The 21388-nt window shown below is 30.7% G+C and overlaps 1 protein-coding gene across 9 annotated transcripts in view; it reads left to right on the top strand.

Moving 5' to 3' along the window:
- The window catches only part of AMPdeam (AMP deaminase), a 253902-nt gene that overhangs the window by 216033 nt on the left and 16481 nt on the right, over positions 1–21388 (top strand). For 7 of the 9 annotated variants that reach the window (XM_075367433.1, XM_075367427.1, XM_075367432.1 and 4 more), the window contains 6 exons: positions 966–1092; positions 4437–4600; positions 5992–6112; positions 12706–12879; positions 15676–15786; positions 16225–16322. In XM_075367433.1, the coding sequence (XP_075223548.1) occupies positions 966–1092; positions 4437–4600; positions 5992–6112; positions 12706–12879; positions 15676–15786; positions 16225–16322 (795 nt within the window). Of the gene's footprint in view, positions 1–965; positions 1093–4436; positions 4601–5991; positions 6113–12705; positions 12880–15675; positions 15787–16224; positions 19938–21388 lie in introns of those variants that run through there. The other 2 variants (XM_075367426.1, XM_075367429.1) reach the window with 1 other exon arrangement.

Genomic DNA, 21388 nt, shown 5'->3' with positions numbered 1-21388 from the left:
ACTTTCCCATTGCTTTCTCAGAGTTCAATATACTGTAGCATATCAGTATCCTAAGGCAACTGAAATGCAGGTAATACTCAGCCCTAAATAAGATTATCTTTGCTCTGTTCACCACAGGAATTAATTGTGTAATTACTCTCAAGAAAAAGCAACTATGATCAATGCCAGTTGTACTTCAAAAGTACAAATATATGAATTATAGTATGACTTCAAAGTTGTTGTTTTGATATAAACAATAAATAAAACATGTTAAATATAATTCATAATAAGAGTGGTCTATTATTTTGAGTCCTAAATACAATTTAAATTACAGAAATTTGGCTACAAAAAAGATACTTAAAAATGTTTCAAAAATTTGTATTATGATCAGTCTGAATCTATTCACATAGGTTAATTGTTATTAAACAATTTTTAACTTCTTTTACAGAAGTTAAATTTTTGCCCTGAGATGATAAAAAAAGATTGTTTCGAGTTCCATGACAACATACTGTTTTTAATATTGTATGTACACTTCATTCCAGACATCCTGCATCAACTTTAGGTACGATAGATATTGAATTTTCAATTATTATTAGTTTTACTGCTGATGAAGTGATGAAGCTAGAATAAAGTCCCCATATACTTATACAAGGAAGAAGGAATGAAGAATAAGAAAAGGTGAAGACAAAGGAAGAGGGCATTAACCAGCAAAGGACCTGCCTCTGATTAGGTAGTTCTGCTCAGGGCCATAACCATTCCTTGACTCCTACTTAACATAAAAAAGCTGTGGTATTGCCATTTCTGTTTCTCAGAGTCTTTATGCCCCTCAACAACATTGAAATCTCATGATTTCTAAAAAGAAAATTTAAACAATTGCATTTATTGTTTGCTAAAGATTACTTTATAATATTATTATAATGGTCTAATTTTATATATACAAGTTCACTTTTGGCTACAGAAGTAATTTATTTTTTCTTATTTTTCAGTGATATTTTTAAGTCAAACAAACTTATGAACAACTTCCAAGAATTTCTTAATAATATATTCATGCCTTTGTTTGAAGTAACAAATGACCCATCAAGTCACCCAAAACTCCACAAATTTCTTCAGTATGTAAGTAAAATTAAAAACAATTTATTTAACCTTTTTGTTTTTAGTCAGATAGTCTGTCCATCAGTGCATTATTCAACTTTATGAAAGCTTTAAAAAAGCTTCTTGCTTCTAGATTGCCAGAGTGCAATCTGTTGATAGTTGAAAAAAGCATTAATCCTTCAGAAAAAAGTCTGCTTTCTCAAAGTTTGTAAAATGAAGGGCTCTGTTTGTGTTTGTTTTGATATCGCTGGATTAGTGACTGAACTAGAAATAAGCCATAAACTACAAAATGTTTTACTGATTCATTTAAATAGAGATAAAAGCTGTTTTACTCCACTATGGAAACAAAAAACCATCAGTGCCTATTGCTTATTAATTTTCTGAAATAAATATGTATTATGGTTATGATTTTGAATGCAATGTATTACAAAAAGTTTAAGTGGTAAGTTTATAGGGATTTGAAGGTTATAGTTATAGTAATGCTTCTTCAAGGTCATTTGCAAAATTATTGAAGTATTTTATGTTTATGATGGATAGCTGACCAATATAGCAGCATTTTGTAAAAAAAAAGATCGGCTGAAGAGAACTTCTTTTGAACCAAATGATCAAAATGTCTTGTAAAGCCCCCTTGTTGAACTCGAGAAGATTTTTATTTCTCTATTTCATATGAAGTTAGAGTTGATGAAAAATTTTAAGGCCATTTTTTATAAAAATTTTATATAGGTCATGGATGAAGCTTCTAACACTTGGAAATAATTCAAAAGAAGACTTTTTCCACAATTAAGTGAAACCAAACTTAAAGAAACTATATGTACTGGGCTTGATATTAGAGAATTGATTCATTGTATAAATTGTTTATTTATTCTTTCAATAGATGTATGAATATAATTTAAGTAGTAAAGATTGACTAATGTTAAGTTTTAACACGTTTTATATCTTTAAAATTTTATTTATTGTTCTTTTAATGCCTTAAAATGCTAAATTTTTATATAAATACTAGCGGACCCGACAGACGTTGTCCTGATGTGGCATTGTTCTGTAATAAATGCACAACACATAAATATAAGTAACTTATTTAAGTTAAAATTAGCAGGAATGTGGATGAAATTTCATTAATATGACTATTATCAGTTTGTGATTGTTGTATTATTGTAATGGGTTTATTGATTAATTATGTGTAGTATGGTTAATATTTATTTTCACTAAATATAGAGATATCTGACGAAAATCAAAACGTCGTAAAATTAATAATTAGTGTAATTAATAAATTTTAGTACTTACGTATTAACGCCACCGCAGCTACAGCTTTATTTAAAAACAAAGTAGTCAATCGGATTTCGGTGGAAAATGGGCCGATATAGAGTTTAACATAGATTCAAAACAGTCTCTTTATTAATTTTAATAATGGTTATTTATATTTATTTATTTTATAAATATAATTTAACCAAACTACGCTCGCTTCGCTCGCTAACCTTGACTAATTAACAGGAGTGTTTTGATTATTTAAATAATAAATAATTGCAATAATTACTGAATTTATTAAATAAATACTCAAAAAATTACGGTATTAATTAGTCAAGGTTAGCGAGCGTAGGTTAAGTTTGGTTAAATTATATTTATAAAATAAATAAATATAAATAACCATTTATTAAAATTAATAAAGAGACTGTTCATTTTCCACCGAAATCTGATTGACTACTTTGTTTTTAAATAAAGTTGTAGCTGCAGTGGCGTTAATACGTAAGTGCCTAAATTTTCATCCACATTACTTCTAATTTTCACTTAAGATCATTTTAAAAAATTACCTCCTGCATTTTTTTTTTAAATTAATAATTTTGAAGTTTCATAACCATGTGATAGCTTAATTAATCAATTAATAAAAAATTAAAGCACTGTAAAAAAGTAACGTTGTTAAAATTTTTATCATTTTTCTCATTCTTTATTTTAACATCTATTTTACCAAATTTTAGATAATTGTAAATTAAAAGCAATTTTAGAAAATTTTTTATAAAATTAATCAGCTACAAAAATTATAACTTCAATTCTTTAAATATACTTTAAACTATAATTATTATACGTAAATTATATTTTAATTTTATAAATGTTATAATTTATTTTACAACTGGCATTTTTATTTTCAAAGAGCCGTTCAATACTTCATAAGTTGCACAGAATCAAATGAGAACTGACAATTTAAATTTGTAGGTTAAGTTGATTGTTATTGAATGCAGGTGTATACATCATTAAAATTCATGAGAAATCATGTAAAATACCTCAATACTACATCTTACAAATTTGCACAATGTATATTTTTTAATTACACTTTAAAACATTATTTAAATAAATAATATTCTCAATAAGCGTGCAATTCTAGCAGACTCGGCAATGCTTCGCTATTGCTAGATTTGAGTATACATACAAATTAAATAAACACAATTGAAAGTTTCATAAAACCTTAAAAACAATAAACATTATGAACTTCACAAAATTTAACCTTTCACTTTATAAAGTCAGAAGGTAAATAAATCCAAATGGCAAAACAACAGCACTACCTATCGGATTTAATTCACACCACTCTCTAATCACAGTATTCAGTGGAAAATAATTTTTTAACGAAAAGGGTTATGGCTGCAAAATCATTACAATTAATACTCAACATTAAGAAACTTACAAAACATTACGGAACTTCATAAAATTTAACCTTTCACTTTATAAAAGTCAGAATGTAAATAAATCCAATTGTCAGAACAATTCAAACTACTCTCTAAACACAGTAGACTGTTAAAAATATGAATTTTAATGTAATAACAACATTAAGCTACAACGCAAGTAACTGATATGCGAAAAAGCATCAAAATAAAAAAAATTTTCTAGAATCCGATCGCACCACCAACTATCGATTCTGACTGATATGCTAAAAATTAAAAAAATTCTAAAACACGATCGCAGCGCTGCCTACCGGATTTAATTGTGAACCTTAACCATCGCAAGATCAACAACAACACATAAATAAATAAATAAATTAATTAAAAAAACAGTTTCCAGTGGACCAAATTCTGAATCTAAATCATTCTCGAATCCCCTTGAACACACACAAAAGATTTCATCAAAATCGGTCCACCTGTTTAGGAGGAGTTCAGTGACATACACATGCATACAAGAAATATATATATAAAGATATTTAAAAAAATTATATCTTAACTTTTGTACAATTAAGCCATTTTTCTGCTTTAAAGTTTTTATTTGCTCCTTCATTGAATTGATGTGCTTGTGATCTCTTTATTAATTCAGATCTTTTGAAAATAGTGTCATCTGTTTGGGTACTTCCCACAATGTTTATTTGATTTTTTTTTTTTTTGTTACAGGTGATAGGTTTTGATTCTGTAGATGATGAAAGTAAACCTGAGAATCCTTTGTTTGATAAAGATGTATCAACTCCTGATGAATGGAATGACATAGAGAACCCTCCTTATGCATACTATCAGTATTATATGTATGCCAATTTATGTGTACTCAATCATTTCAGAAGGTACTATGTTTAACACATTTATGATGCTAACAAAAAATAATACATATTAACTATATTAATATTAATCTATATTATAGACATATAATATAGGTACACTTTGTTGGCATTTATAAAGCTAACAATATTTTTAATGAAAGGTTTCTTATTTTCTAAAAATTTGTGAAAAATAGATAAATAAGACCACTAATCAGTTACTGAGCTTTATTTGGTTAATTCCACCATTAACTAACTGAATGCAAACTTGGGTTCAAGTCTTTGATTATAAAAGGTGATCAAATTTTTTATTCAGACATTTGCAAAGATTCTTTCTGCTACAATTGTCTTACACTGTATGTCGAATTGCACAATCACAAAATACAAGAAAAAAATCTATGAATAGAGAATCAGTTTTTTTTTCTAGCACTGTAAGTTATACTGGGTAAATGACAATTCAATAAATTATACAGTCTTTAAATTTAAAAAAATTGTTTATTGCTAAAATTCAGTTCTGCACTAGAGATTTACACTATCAGAAATAATTTTCTATTAGGCTAGTAAAAATACTATTAGATTAAAGTACTATTACAGCAGCTGGTGCTTCTGATTGAACTTTTCAGATTGGTAGCACGTAGGGTAAGTATGTTTCTTTTCAGAGTTGGATGCAACAATTTGAAATTTGTTGCCGTTTTGAATTTTTTGAAACTTATTATTACATAAGAAATTACTCACTCTCTCTTTGTGAGTAGTTCAGGCCATTTCTTTTGAATTGCTAGGTGCAATTTTACCAATCGTCGACACTAGAGGTGTTAGTCTATCGTTCTCGCTAGTAGCAGCAGTTCATGATGCACAATGCCCTTCCAATCCCACCAAATGCACAGCATAACTTTCCTGGACGTCAGTGTGGGCATTGCCACAGACTGTGAACCTTTTCCTCGCTTTGATCTTGATCTTTTTTGCACATTGTTGTTGGTTATCCACTTTTCATCACTCGTGATCAACCGCTTAAGAAATGGCTCAATTTTGAAATATTTTTTTCCTTTTTTAGCTACTGCCCTAGTTCTGTGATAGTGATGACATCTCTAGTAGTTGATAAGTAGAAGTTTCTGTGTTTGTGGCTGGTAGATTTATAAACTTTAATGTTCCTGTGAAACTTCCAAGGACTCTACTTGGGGTTTTCACAAAAATCAAGTAAGTCGGTGAAGTCCTTTTGGGTATTCATCATAAAATCTAATGTAATTGGTAAATAATACAAATTTTTATTATATTGGGATGGTAATAATGCTGAGGTTCTGCACCATATTACTTATGAATAATCTTTACTGTTTTTCTGTGTTCTTAATTAATAAGAATTTATTTCTAACACTCAATAATTTTCTTCAGTTAATTTTTAATTTATGTTTATTTGTATACAGGGAACAAGACTTAAATACATTTGTGTTAAGGCCTCATTGTGGTGAAGCTGGTCCAATACAGCATTTGGTTAGTGGTTTTATGATGGCAGAGAGTATTTCTCATGGTTTACTTCTCCGAAAGGTATGTAGTTTCTTTTGTTAACTGTATTAAAATTATTATTGAGTATTTATCTTCAATTCATGGTCTATTTAAATGAGTTAGGATATGATGTTAGTCATGCCTTCCCAAAAAGTCAGTTTAAAAGTATGTGCAATTTCGTTTTTTTTTAGATATTATTTCTACATTTCTCAAGTCAAAGCTTATCAGGAAATTCCTCAACCGATATTAATAAATAAGTGTTAATATTAAAAAGCAGTTTGATAAGAAAATTAGAGGACATCACTAATAACAAGATTATATTTCTTTTAAAATGTATTCAATGGTTTCTTCAGACATTGAAATGATCAAATCCTAATTATCATTTCTGTATATAGCTTAGTGCTTGACAGTTTACTAAATACACTCAGTGATTTTGGTATAGTGGAGAAAAAGGATGTTTCTTGTAGTCATATAATTTTGTTTTTTTGAAAGAGAAAATGATACCCAAATAAAATACAAATTAGACGCAGTTTTGTTGAGTTTGCATGATAATTTAAAACTGTTCAGATGTGGGTTGCTGTGTTTAAATGTGATCAGATGTGCTCTAAATACCAACATTGGTTGGTGCCAACTGAAAGAATAATAATTCAGTTAATGAAAGTTCTGCAGTTATCATTAAGGTGATAAAAAAATTAGTAAAATTGTTTTGGTCAAAAGTCATAAAATTAGTTGAGGTGATAAGCAGCTCAACTCTACTCCAAAATTCTACATTTACATTTGGTATGAAGAAGCTTTGTATGTTACATGATGGGTGTCATGTTTACTTGTATTTGATTGAACAATCCAGGGTTTAAAACATTTCAAGCAATACCTAAATGAATCTTTTCTCAGATTTATAACTGTTGATGAAACTTTCAGTTCATCACTACACAAATGGTCAAAACAATGGATACAAAGAGGTGAACTTACGTCAAAAAAAGGCAGTAAATCTTCTCTGTTGGAAAGCTCATGGCTAGTGTCTTTTTTTTTGTATGCATAGGGCACGATTTTCATTGACTATATTGTAAAAAAAAAAAACACAATTACAGTGAGTATTATAGTTATTGCAACATTTACAAGGGTGAATAAAATATAAACTGGAATTTTTGTTATTGTTGTTGACGAATGGCTAATGGAGAGGGGGCGTGGCTTCTCAGTGTTGTACATAGGGATGCATGGAGGGGAGGATTCCAAACCATCCACAATTTTGAGAAAAGGCACAGTTTGGTGACACCACTCTTAACAGAGTAAAGTGAATGATCAGCATAAGCAGTTTTCGGAAGGACCAGAATTAGTTGAAAATGAAGGTCACCAACATTGCCCAAAGTCAAGTGCTACTGCTGAAAACATTCTCACGATGGATGCATGGCAGCAAGAATGGCACGCCACGGAAGGTCCTTGTATAAATTTATACAGGACTTGAAAGGATAGTATACTTCTTTATTTTTAAGGGCAACGGATGCCAAGGTGCTCTCCATCCACGTGAACTTGAACCAATATTTGTTTCGGTTCCGCCTGGCAGCTGATGAGCTGTGCATCTGCAGGGAGGTCCAGTCGAATGAACATATGATGTCGACTGCCCAGCTCTGGGGGGAGGGGGGGCAGAACTCAGGCCACCCTGGAACTTTTAGGTCAAGGGGAAAATTGGCCACTCATAAGCGGCAAGTCACGCCACATTGTCGGACCGTGTGGGTGTTCCTTGATGCCGTTGCTTTGTTCAACCGGCATCAGTAGTTTATTTAAAGGAAAGACTTCTACCCTGCTGCTGTGGGAAGCTGCTCGAGAGTTATGGCTAGCCATCAGCCAAGTAAAGCTCCAAGCACTTCAGTATTGGTGGACAAGTACTTGCTGGCATTCAGTGACCTAGGCGTGGCAGTGAATTGCTGTCTTGACAATATAAATTTTATTTATTGAATGTCATATACATTTTAGCAGTTGATGGGGTGCGCCTACCCATTTTAGAATATATGACAAGTGAGTGGTGGGACACGAAGCAAATGGTGTATGGGCACCATGCTTAGTTCGTTCACGCAATTAGGTTAGCTCTAAGAGCTAGTTTGGACACTGGTCACTAAACTGATTCTAGGCTAAGTAGCCGTTTGCGGCAGAAATGCCATGCAAATCAATCAATCATCTAAAAGTTGGCAGTAATACGCAGAATTCACTGTACGATGTTCATGAAGAAAATCAACATGCAAAACTCCTTTAAAATCAAAAAATACTATGACAGAACCTTTCCAGCTGACAGTAAAGTTTTAGCTTTAATGGGTGCAGTTTCTCACTTTTTTTGCCAGTCTTGCCCGTTTTGATTCTTGTGTGTAATGGTGCACCCACGTTTCATCGCAGGTCATGATTCGATGCAGAAAGAATTCTCCTTCAGCTTGGTAACGACTCAACAACTGTTAGCATACCTCTAGCCAATAGAGCTTCTGACCTTCGGTGAGAAGATGAAGGACCCATCGTGCTGTTACTTCTTTAAATCCAAGATCACCAGTAATGATTGCCTGAGCAATGTCGTAGCTTATTCTGATCTCAGAAGCAATTTCTGCAATTGTTAATCGATGGCTGTCTTTGATAAGGCAACGAACTGTGAGAATGTTTTCAGCAGTAGCACTTGACCTTGGGCAATGTTGGTGACCTTCATTTTCAACTAATTCTGGTCCTTCCGAAAACTGCTCCTCCTCCTCAGGCGGGAGATGAGCAACTGAACAAAATTTAGAATCGGTGCATTGTGTTCACTGTTCTGCTTCGGTACAGAACCGGATCAAAACCACATCCCAAATATCTCAGCCTCCCTGCCTCTTCACAACTTCCACATAGCTACCCAAACTTTCACCATTAAATCAATTGGGAAAGCCTTTCCCAATACGGTGGTTGTTTTAAAAATACCAGTGCATACTATTAATGCACTCCTTGAATAAGTGCTCTATTTCTGTCCAACCTATGCGCCCAAACGGGCATTAGAGGCCATACTTTCGATGACACCTTGGTGCACCATGTAAAAATGATGACCTGACAGCCCGTAACCCTTCTGAGCAATCCTAAGTTTGTGCATCACAGAGATTGCGTCCGCCGCTACTTGCCTAATGTGGTTGCTAATCAGCAACTTTTTGGGTTGCTAAATTGCACCCTTGGGAAGCATAAACTTCATCTTGGGCACAGATATCGTTAACTTTTGCATGTTCATTCAGCCCTCTGTAGTCAACAAAGCTGCCTGCATCCGGTTTTCTAGGTGCTGTCGTGAATTACCATGAACTAACAGGAAATGGTCATCGAAGAAAGCCTGGGCCATGACCCAGGCATTCTGGGAATGTCAGTCCCAGAGATCCGTCAAATACCAGGTTTCACAGCAGGTGACCGAGAACGGAACCCTGTGAGCTTCCCCTAGTGACAGATTTTTCCACAGCCAGGTGCACATCTCTAAACAGAGCTGTACAGTTAGACAAATAGACACACACTACGGCCTGCAGGGATGTGGGAAAATTGCAGCATTCCAACTTATAGAGGACAGAAGTCCAACACAAGGAAGGAAATGCTGTCTCTGTGTCAATAAAAATTGCTTAAACATATTTACAGTGTGCGCTTTCCACTTTGGCAAGAGCATTTAAAATGCTATCCTAGGTGCCAACCCCTTTCATGAAGCCATACTGGCCTTGATTTAGAATGAGTTCATACCAATGCTTTCCCAGAGCCATTCCACAATCAGCCTTTCAAGCAACTTGCCGATTACCGGCAAGAGGCTGATGGGTCGATAACTGCTGACCTCACTTGGATCCTTAACTGATTTTAAGAGCATCCTCAGCTTAGGCACCTCAAAAACACCCTTCCAAGCGACTCTCTTATGACGGGCAGCAGATGATAGAAGATATATCCGGGTCAAGTTGGTCAATCCCCAGTGCCTTTCTCTCAGTGCCATTCAAGAAACCACTCGATCCAAATCTACGGGTTCCACAGCCCGTACGCTAGGGAATGGTGTCTCACTTGCCCTAACACCGACTTCTGCCTCACTCTCTGGAGCATCTGGAAACAGAGTATCCAGGAACCTGGTAAGTTGCCACAGATGTTAAAGTGTGGTCACGACCACCAGACCCGATCACTGAACAGCACGTGCAATGACTTTAGCTGGTAACATGACTTTATGAGCTGCCAGTGGCTGCGCTGCAACTCGCGGATGGAGTCTTGCCAAAACTTGAGTTTGGCTTCCTTGATGGCCTGAACATACTCATTACGGTTGCGCCAGTAGATCTGCAGACCCTCGGTGCACATGTCACCGACATGCACCGATGACATGCACATGTCATCAACAATAATCTCCATTAGGGGGCAACAATGGTATCTTCTCCTAGCAGACCTAATTCTTGCGCACAGCATACTAAGGTCAGAGAACCACCACTTTTTACCAAGTTTCCACCTGCGTTTAACAGACGGCTCCCTGGAAGCAGTGGTCATTACGGCTTCAGGCACTCTCCAATCAGCAGACTGGCCACTACCCAAGGGTCCGTCCATTGTACTCTTAGGTGGTTGCCAGTCCACTGATCAGAGAAAACTTTTAGATGAAGTAAAATTTGCATATTGTCAAAAAAGATGTCAGTTTCCAATTGAAAACATCATTCTGCTTCACGTCAACACTCAGCCCCATACCGCAGCTCAAACTCGAGAAAAAATTGCATCCTTATTCTGGACTACACTGGAGCACCCTCCAAACAGTCCGGATTTATCGCCCTGCGATTATCATTTGTTTGTGCCACTAAAAGAAGCACTTGGAGGACAGAAATTTGAAGGTGATGCTGCTATTGAAGCATTCATGTGCAATTGGTTGATGTCATGTCCACCTTCATTTTATAATAGTGGAATCAAAAAACTATCCGTCCACTGGGAAAAATGTGTTTCCAAAACAGGAAATTATGTAGAAAAATAATTTTTATTATTTTTTATAAATTATAAAAAGAATTCTGTTTTAATTTGATTTACCCTCGTAATTGATAATATTAAAAAAAAAAAAAACAGATTGCAATCTGTCAGAAAAAAGTGCTGTTTCTTCAAGGCACTAGTTCCCACTTCAGCAGTTCAATGACCTAATTAAGATTCAGTTTGCTACTGCTTCTATTATAAATGGTACACTATAGTATAATATAATATAATATTACATATTATTAAGACTGGATTAAAGAATAAAAAAACATATAATTGAAACTGTAATTGTTGTAATGAGGGATGAAGATAGGCTCAGAACAGAAAGTAGTGAAGAATAGCGTGAAAAAATTAAATCACTGATTACTCAAAAAAAAAGTTATTATTAAAAAAATAATTTTTTGTTTTGATCAATAAATATTACAATGATCAATCATATAAGATTTGGAGGAATTTTTGTATAATTAACATATTTAAGATCAAATTGTACTGTACACTATTTGTCTGTAACGAGAAGTCCAAATGGCCTAACAACAAATAAAGGAATTTTAAAGTAACCGGTAAATCATGTAAGAGATGGATTCCTGTTGTTTGCGTGGGAATCCACGTCTGATCCTGATGTTGCTTGGCTATATCAGTGCAATGATTCATTTATTTGAATTAATTAATCATTTTCATTCATTTATATAAATTGTCATGTCTTACATGATTTATTGCTTACTTGTTAAATCCTTTATTTTTGTTAAATCATTTAATTTGTGTATATACCAAAATTATACTAAATAATAAACCTTCTGCTGTAAATCAAGTGTTCCTGCTGCTTGTTATAGACCTCCATCTTATTTATATCAAATAAAAATAAATGTGAAACAAATCTGCCAAAATTAAATGGCTATTGTACCTTGACCATAAATTCTGAGCTGTGTGTTGCTTGTGCTAAGCATTCTGCAACTTTCAATTGCCTACCTCATTCCCACATATAAGTGTGTTATTTATAAATCTACACTTTATAAGCTCTCACGTTTCTTAACTGGAAATAAAAATTCAACGTAGTCATCTAGAACCAGAATAGAATTGTTATGATGTTTTAACTATTGACTGTGTACCCAAAGCGAAAAATTTTAAAATTATTTTGGGTAAGTAAAAATGCTGTTAGAAGCAGGAAATTATTAAAACTAGCAAGTTTTTTACTGCATATTTATAACAAACAGTTAAAGATTGAATTTATATTGAACAATAAAATCAAAGTTACTTCAAAAGACCCGCATGCATAGTGGCTAAATTAATAAAAAAACTTGCAAATAAAGTAAGGAAATATCATTTTAAAGACCACTATGTAATGATAATGTATTCTCTTCAATTGATGAATCTTTTGGTCACAGAACTAATTGGCTGTTAAGGTAATTATTGTATTTAGTACTATTGTAATTATTAGTAGTAGTAGTAATATTTTTATTGTATTCTGATAGTATTTGATATTAGTTTTTATGTGCTTCAATGAAGCTCTCAGGATTGGCTTTGTGAAAAAAGAAATAATTGTAATAAAACATGTTTAAGGATAGAGTAACAATGAAATTTGATAGAAATATTTGCCTTATGGATTCAATTATCTTATCTAATTAGATATTTTTCATAGCATATGTATTGATTTGATTGTATTTTAAAAGCATGTCAATTAATTACAGGTTCCAGTTTTACAGTACTTGTATTATCTAGCACAGATAGGTATCGCAATGTCACCACTCAGTAATAATTCACTTTTCTTGAATTATCACCGCAACCCATTGCCTGAGTATCTTGCTCGAGGCCTTTGTGTCAGCTTATCAACTGATGATCCTTTACAATTCCATTTTACAAAGGTAAATATTTATATTATTCAATTCATTCTAATATATGTGTAATATATGAAAAAAATAGATGATAATTTATGTTTAAATATTGTTGAATAACACTTTTTCCAGTAAGTGTTTATATGCAGTTAAGTAAATATTGAGATGGAATTAGTTACTGATTGTGAAGTTGAATTTGTTGCTGCGTATCTCATGTACAACTGATGCGTATGCTATTTTTTTTTATTATTAGAAACTAAAAATTATTTAATCAAAGTATTACTTCAATTTTTGTTAGGCCTGTAAAAAATGATGACAATGTAATAAGAATTAAATGTTATCTTGCTGGATATTTGATAGTGTAGTATTTTTGTTACTTTTGCTGGCTGTTTGAATTATTTGTAAAAAAATGTTTTCAAACTACGTACCTAAAGAAATTTAGCTGAAGTTACATTTGAAGCTCATTTATTTCATTGATTGAAGCTAATTTATAAGAAATAGCCGTATTTAAAACTAGTTGTCTTAGATTGGCAGTTGATGGAGAAAGCATAGTGTTTGTTCATACCACTATGCTTATTTGCTTGAAAAAAGTGTTCTTTTGGATTTTTAAAAATTATCTATTGAATTATTTTTGTACTTCGTAGATGTTATGATGGTTTATTGAGAAGGGGTTATTGTACTAATGTGGTAAACAGCATATCAATACTTTCAGTGTGTTAAATTGATGAAGAAATCATTTCATTTAGAAATAATGTATTTTTAGCCAAAGTGAAAAGGGCTAGAGATATCACTTGACTTATTTTCAAAAAAAAAAAGAAGAGTGCTTAATTTATCACTAGTTTTCTAAATTCATTTTATTTGAATTTGTGTTGGATGGTGTCTTGTATTTTGTAAATAAATTATTTATTTACTGTAATTTATGAAATTGCTGAGCAATTACATAATTAACATGATTTATGAAATAATATTGATTTGTTTTTGTTTTTTTTTTTATAAATCTTGAGCTGCTTTCATTATTTTTATGTGTTAGTATATACTCTCACATATGTTATACTATATTCACCACATGTTACTTTGCTTATTGGATGTGCAGCTGGTGGTTTTTGGAAAATGTTATTTATTTTTAAGTACTGATATGTATATGTTGGTCAGAACATATAAATACCAGTGCTGAAGTACAATTCTCAAATTTATCGGAAAATGTTTGTTTGTGATAGGGAAACTAAGACCATTTATAACTCTCGGCCAAGGATGATCTCTAGTACTGCCTAGACGATTCGGAAAATCTTGAGTGGCAGTGTAACTTCTAAATGATTTGAACCTGAATCCCACAACTTTATAGAATATTTACATTTTTTAAACTGTTTTAAAAAATGTTTTTAAAAGATGTTTTCTTTAAAAGAAAATTAAAAGATGTTTTAATTCTTAAAGTTTGAGAAGATATAGTTTTCACAATATTGTTTTGGTATCAAATGGTTTTAACTTAAAAATCAGAAATACTATTTTGCTGTACCTAATGGCAAGCAATAAATAATGAAATTGTATAATATTTAACCATATTAAATTGCATATCTGATTGTCAACTCATGCATCCATGCTGCTCACAATAATCTGTAACCTTGTGATTACTACATTTATCTTGACCTTAATATTTACCTAAACACAACATTTAATTAGGTAATTAATAGAAACTTGACATCTCGTCACTTTCATGTAATAAGAGATTGTGAGCATACAGGAAATTTATCACAAAGTTCGTCTAAAATACTGGTTTTCTTTAGCATGTCTGTCATTCTGCTCTTTTAGCTATTCAGTAAATGAGAGTAGGATGTCCTGAGAGTTGCTTGTCATGAACAGATGTTTTCTCTGCTATAAATTTCTGTATGATTATGCAAATTTATGCTAAACCAAAATGTATATGATTATATTTTAATAGGGAACATAAATGAAAGATAGATTAAATTGAGTACAATTAAGAAAATATTTAATTAAATGTTACGTGAAAAGTGAGCAGGTGCACCATCATGTAAGAAACTACATCTCCAGTCTATCTGTAATTGTATTATCTTCCAAGAGTTCAGTCAGATTTATTTACAGTTAATGCAAGACTGTTTCTTGAAAGCCTTGGTGGTGAAAAAAAAGGTGATGAGATTGTCACCAAGAGGACTACACTATACATTAAATGAAAAATTAAATTGGAAATGTGTTATGACGTTCTATATGTGGGTTTTTCTCTATCCAAGTATGGGCATGTAGTTCCAGCGTTCAAGTCCTAGTAAAGCCAGTTATTTTTACACAGATTTGAATACTAGATTGTGGATACCGGTGTTCTTTGGTGTTGGGTTTCAATTAACCACACATCTCAGAAATGGTCGAACTGAGAATGTACAAGACTACACTTCATTTACACTCATACATATCATCCTCTGAAGTATTATCTAAACGGTAGTTACCGGAGGCTAAACAGGAAAAAGAAAAAAAAAGTATGGGTGTGTAAAAAAATTAACATCCCATTTCTTGTGAAAGAAAATTCACTAGTAACCAGAATATGACTGCATATCTCAATATGTACAGCTGGTCAAACTATATATATATATATATATATAGACTTAAAAGAATTGTATAAAACAGAAAGTAACAAAGAATAGCATAAAATTATTAAATGGCTGATGACAAAGGTCGGACTTATTCTATTTATTTTTAAAATTTTAATGTTGTATGGTAGATGTAAGGGCAGTGATTTGTGATATTTGACTGTTATATCTCTAATTCCTTTAATTTCATTTGTTGACAAGTTTATAATTGTTATCTTTTCATTTGTCAAAGGAACCTTTGATGGAGGAATACAGTATAGCTGCACAAGTATGGAAACTTAGTTCCTGTGATATGTGTGAATTGGCTCGTAACAGTGTGCTTATGAGTGGATTCCCACACAAGGTAATGCATAGAGATATTTTATAAGATTAATTTAAGTATTGATAATTCTGAAATATTATTTGAAATGATTTTTGTTGTGGTCATCTCATTATGTCCCATAATGTATTTCATTATATATATATATATATATACCACAAAAGAAAAAACTTTGCTTTGAAGGACCAGTCGATGAAAATAGATTTGTGTTTAATATGATATTAAAACTTGTTCTTTATTTATTATTCTTGTGCATCATGTTTTTATTTTAAGAAAATATATGTAATAAAAGGTTATGCATACAACATATGTTTTTTCCTCTTTCCTTGGTAGTGCAGTTTCAGTGTTCTATCTATTGTATTAAAAAAGATCAGTTTCAATTTGCTCTGTAGTATTAACATTCATGAGGTACATCATTGTTCTCAGGTCTTAATTTTAACATATTTTTTGTTTTAATTTCAGATGAAACAACATTGGCTTGGTCCAAACTATACTAAAGAAGGAGTTGCTGGAAATGATATTTCTAGAACAAATGTTCCAGATATTCGTGTTGCTTTCAGGTATGAAACACTTGTCGATGAATTGTCAAATATATTTAAAGTTTGCGACAAGGATACTTTGCCTTAAAACTGTATTTTTTTAAATTTAATATTTGTTCTTGATGTATGTTTTTATCTTCCAGAATAGTATGGTATCTGTAAAAGTGAGACTAATTGTTATTTTTCTCTATGCCCTTCAAGTTAAATATGTGTATGATTAGGAAAGTAATTTGATGAATTGTTTAATTCATTAAAATACTTTCACATTCACAGAATATTATTTAGAATTGAATAGAAATATTCTGTTGAATTCTGGTGTTTCAACATTTCATTGCCAATATGATTTTATATGTAAATTTGTATGCAATACAACAATGATGCGATAACATTATGAATTCATGTATTGCCGAGGGTATATTGAATTTGAAGGAATTGATATCTGATTTTATCATATAACAAAATACCAAATTATTTTAGTTTTACAATTTTATTATTTGTTGTTAATGTCATTCACAAATACACACACACACACACACACACACACATATATGCATACACATGTAAAAATATAGTCCTTAGATTATAGACATTTTATATTTGACTGTTATTATAAAAGTAATTTTTTTATCATTATTATTTTATAATCTACTTAATATTTATTAAAAAAAAAAAAAATAATTATACATGTAGCCATTTTAATTTTGTATTAATGTTGAATTTTATTTTTAAAGAATGGGTTCTTAAGGTTTCAGCAAATAATAATATATAAAGTAAAAATGTTGCCCCTAATTGTTTATTGTCACAATTTTTATTTTTTAATATCCTGTAATTGTTCAAATTGAACCAGTTGTGTTGTGCTATTCAGTGGTGATTTTTTCCTTATTCGTATTTCTTGACAGTAGTATATAACTCATTCCTACTAATTCTTAGTTTTTTTATTCTTTAATAAAATATTAATTATAATTGTTATTAATATAGTATAGTACTGGTTCTCTATAGTCTGTGGAATATATACAGTGGAAATTTAAGATTAGTCTATTGTAAGCATTTGTTATAGACAGTAAGATCTTACGATTTAGGTTATTTAAATTGCTGTGTAATTTGAAATACACAGCAATCTAAGTAGTAATTGCGGACTTTTTTTGTAATTGAAAGAACATCTTTTTTTATAGTAGTCAATTAAGTCAAGTAAAAAACAAGTTCTCTAGTTTTTTTTTTTGTAGTAATTTTATTTCTTAGTAATGCGATCAGTCCAGATTATTCACCTTTTGTAGCCAACTTAATTTTTTTTATTTTTATATCATATTTTGCCAAGTTAACATTCTCAAAATATATTTTCTCTGGTGTTGAAGTGTGCTGGTATTTTTTACTGTTTTCTTTTATAATTTAATATTAATTAATTGTTAATTGGTCTGTTAAATATTCTTTTATTATAATATCTGTTTTACCATTTATTTGTTCTGTTTATTGCAGGTAATTTTTTGTCTATTATGTGTTAAGAGATTTTGATCCTTGAATTTAGGAAACAGGACAATAATAAACTATTTAATAAGACAAGAAAAGTAATACAAATTTAATTCTAAAATCTTGGTTTGTTATATTGAAAACAAATTTTTATTAGTATGAAACTACTTCTTCCTTATTTGATGATTTTCAAAACTTTATTGTCTGCTTCCCTCAACCAGATTTCTTCTGGTCATCCTTAAACAAATGTATCTCCTAAATTCAAGGAAAATAGATCATGTAGTCTGCCTTTATATCTTATCACATTAAAAATCTTTTTTTATACTGATAATAAATCTAGTCACAACTTGTCCTAATTTTATTCTGTTTCTGGTAAACTAAGATGGTGTTAATTTATTTACCTAGGTGTTATAAGTTTATTTACTGTAATAGTGATAATCTGACAGTTCCACAATTATATAGTACGTATGAGAGATGTAAGCAAATTCTATTATCGTATGAAATTATTAAACATTGAAATATCTTTTGTTAACTTATAATATCTTTTGTTAAATATGTTAACTTATCATATACGCCCAGTTTTTTTACTGTAAATCTTGATCTAAGTATGAATAAAAATAAAGATTATAGTGAAACTCTTTGATGGTTCTTAACATTATTTTTTTATTCTTTATAGAAGGAATATAATTTTAGTTAGATATATAGGTCTCTCTCTCTTGTCAGGCTGATCATTTTAAAGTGATTGCTGAACTTAAAATATTCATAAGATGAAGTTCTTCTAGTATTAAAAATGAATTTAGAAAATGCAGTAAATTTAGAATAATAAATGTTAATTATTAACATCTAAAATATTGTGATAAAAGCCCACATGAATTATTTTTAATTATGTACTTATTGTTAGGTGTATTTTAGAAGTATTTTAGTTACATGTTTGCAGTTCTTTTTCTTTGGATTTCTTATTTTTTTAATGAGAAAGTAAGGCTCATTTAATATTGAATTAGATTATTCAGACTGTACTGTAATTTATATAGCGGATGCCTAAACAAATAATATTTTTATTGTAATAAATGTGTGCATGTTTATCAGATTAATTAGTAGTTTGATATATTCTTTAAATTATCTGAAACAGTTTAATTGTTGAATTAAATAAATTTGATTATTTAATATACAATAAAACCTCACTTTCGCACGTTAGTAGTTCCAAATATAAGAGAATGTAACTGCTAAATTGTCTCTTAACTACTAAGCAAAAGAATGTTATAATGAACCTTTTTTATGGGTAAATTTGTATAAATAATTCAGATTTTTTTATTTATATATTGATGCAAGCTTGAAATTAAATTTTACTGCAGCAATTACAAATAAAATAATTATTGATATAAATTTAACTATAACTAGTGAATTGGAATAGGTTATTAGTTAAAAACAGCATTGGACCGAGTACTGAAACATATCAATGGAATCTTTTATTGGACTTTGAAACTTTCTAGTATGCAACACATTTTGACTAGCTTGATCTTCTTAAATGAAAACCATATTCTAAAAAAGTAAGAATTATGAATTTGCATAATCTGGAGAGTGGGGTTTCACTGTATTATAGGTTAAAATGTATTATAAATGCAGGTATCAAATTTTGTTGTATAAAATATATTTATAAAAATATAACGAATAAAAAACCTATTCTTTCATGAAATATATCGCAATTAATTGAGAAACCTATTTTAATAAACATTATATAAATACTTATTAATATAATATAAATATTTTTAATCAATTAGAGTAATTAATAGATATTTCATTTTATCATGTAGTTTTTGAGACCAATATAAGACTGTGATGCTGACATATATATATATATAACATATAAATATTTATGAATAGAGTAAATAAACTATAGCTGCATTATACAGTCACCGATCAAAATATTAACAATAATAAATAATAGCAATTTGTTTTCTTTTAATAGATGTTGGTAATTGCAAGAATATTAAGTATGTTTACTGTTACAATTTTCCTCAGGCATATGACCAATAAAAATTTTTGTTGAGATCTATTTAAAATTAATAACATTGTTTAATGCTGTAATAAAATGATTTAAAACTGTAATTTTTTAGTATTTTCTTCTTTTTCATGTATGAAAAATAAAATAAAAATATGATAATGCAAAAGTTTCATTTCTAGATGTTAATTTTTGGGGCTTCTTTGATAAAAAAAGTTGTTTTTGAAATCTGCATTTGAAAAAAATTAGATTGTACTATTGCACGTCAAGTGCAAAAGTACAAAATAAGTGATAAAGAATAATAAAAAGGAGTGGGGGAAAATGCAGTTTCACTATTGCAATATTATAAGTACAAGAAAAATTGTTGTGGCTCACCTGAAGTGAAAATCTTACAAGCAAACTAGGTTACTAAAAAGGAGTGGGGTAAATTTATGCTATTGCATCATAAATACAAAGAAAATTTCAGTCGCTCACCTGAAGTGATGCTGTACAAGAAAATCTTATACAAGCAAACTAGGTTACTTGAGTTTCTACAGGGATGATTCGCAAAAAATATAATAAACTTTCAGGGCATGTTCTACTGGTGAAAATAAGACTCTGCTCCCCCAGAATCTCTCTACAAGTTGCTACTTTGCCAATGCTACTGCAGTATTGTAAACTATATTTATCTTTACACTATACTACATAACAATTAGCTTCTAGCAGTGTGCAGTACTTTATATTTCTCATACAAATTAGCTTTTAGTGAGCATTTACTGGATTTTATTAAGCAGTGGTAGATAAGAATCGTGGGTGGCAGTTAGAAACTACACAACTATCTACTCCAGACCATTAAGTAAATAGCTATTGCCATTCTAGTAAGACTAGACTAATCCCTGCAATATAGATAAATGTTATAAACGGTAGTTATGTAGGATCGACCAATGAATCCAAAACTTTGTCTGATATACCAGCTTGCAGCCTGTAAAATTTTACATATAATAATAAGTGTAATACAGTGACAGTAGGTAATTCCTGCAGCAAACCGATTCTCCATTTACTACAGAAAATTTTGTTGATAATTACAAATAGGCATTTACTGCCAACATCTGATCGATCAAATGGACGTCTGTAAATTATGCAAAAATTGCCAGCATCTGTTTCAACAGACTTTTCAAAAATGCTCTTTTTTAAATTAAAAATACAACTAATCGTTTAGAAATATCTTAAGTTGTAAAAAAATATTTTTTCTACAACATAAATGCAGTTAAGTTTAACATAATTAAATGCCATGTTGGCCAACCTGTTGTGTTCGCGCACCTAAGCAAGTTGTATTGGTCTTGCTTGTTTGTTTACAGTCATGCTAGGCAAACACTTGCTTTGCAAACATGTGTTCTGTTTATTTTAACTGCATTTTGTTTTTTTTAATATTTTTATAGTAAACAACTATTAGTACTTCTAATTTTAACATTTATATGTTCATGTTTTTGTATTATAATGAGTATGCATGCAATTTAGGTCACATTCACCTGTAAGAAGTGATAATACATTCAGAACGTTGGGTGTTTCGTTAGGATTTTAAAAACTTTACTTGTAATACATGTCAAACTGAAAAGTTGTGTATAGGTAAGAAACATATTTTTGT

Source organism: Lycorma delicatula, chromosome 5, assembly GCF_047948215.1.
Source record: "Lycorma delicatula isolate Av1 chromosome 5, ASM4794821v1, whole genome shotgun sequence".
In the NCBI taxonomy this organism is placed as follows: domain Eukaryota; kingdom Metazoa; phylum Arthropoda; class Insecta; order Hemiptera; family Fulgoridae; genus Lycorma; species Lycorma delicatula.
The sequence above is the reverse complement of the archived record's forward strand: the minus strand, read 5'-3'. Positions and strand labels throughout refer to the sequence as shown.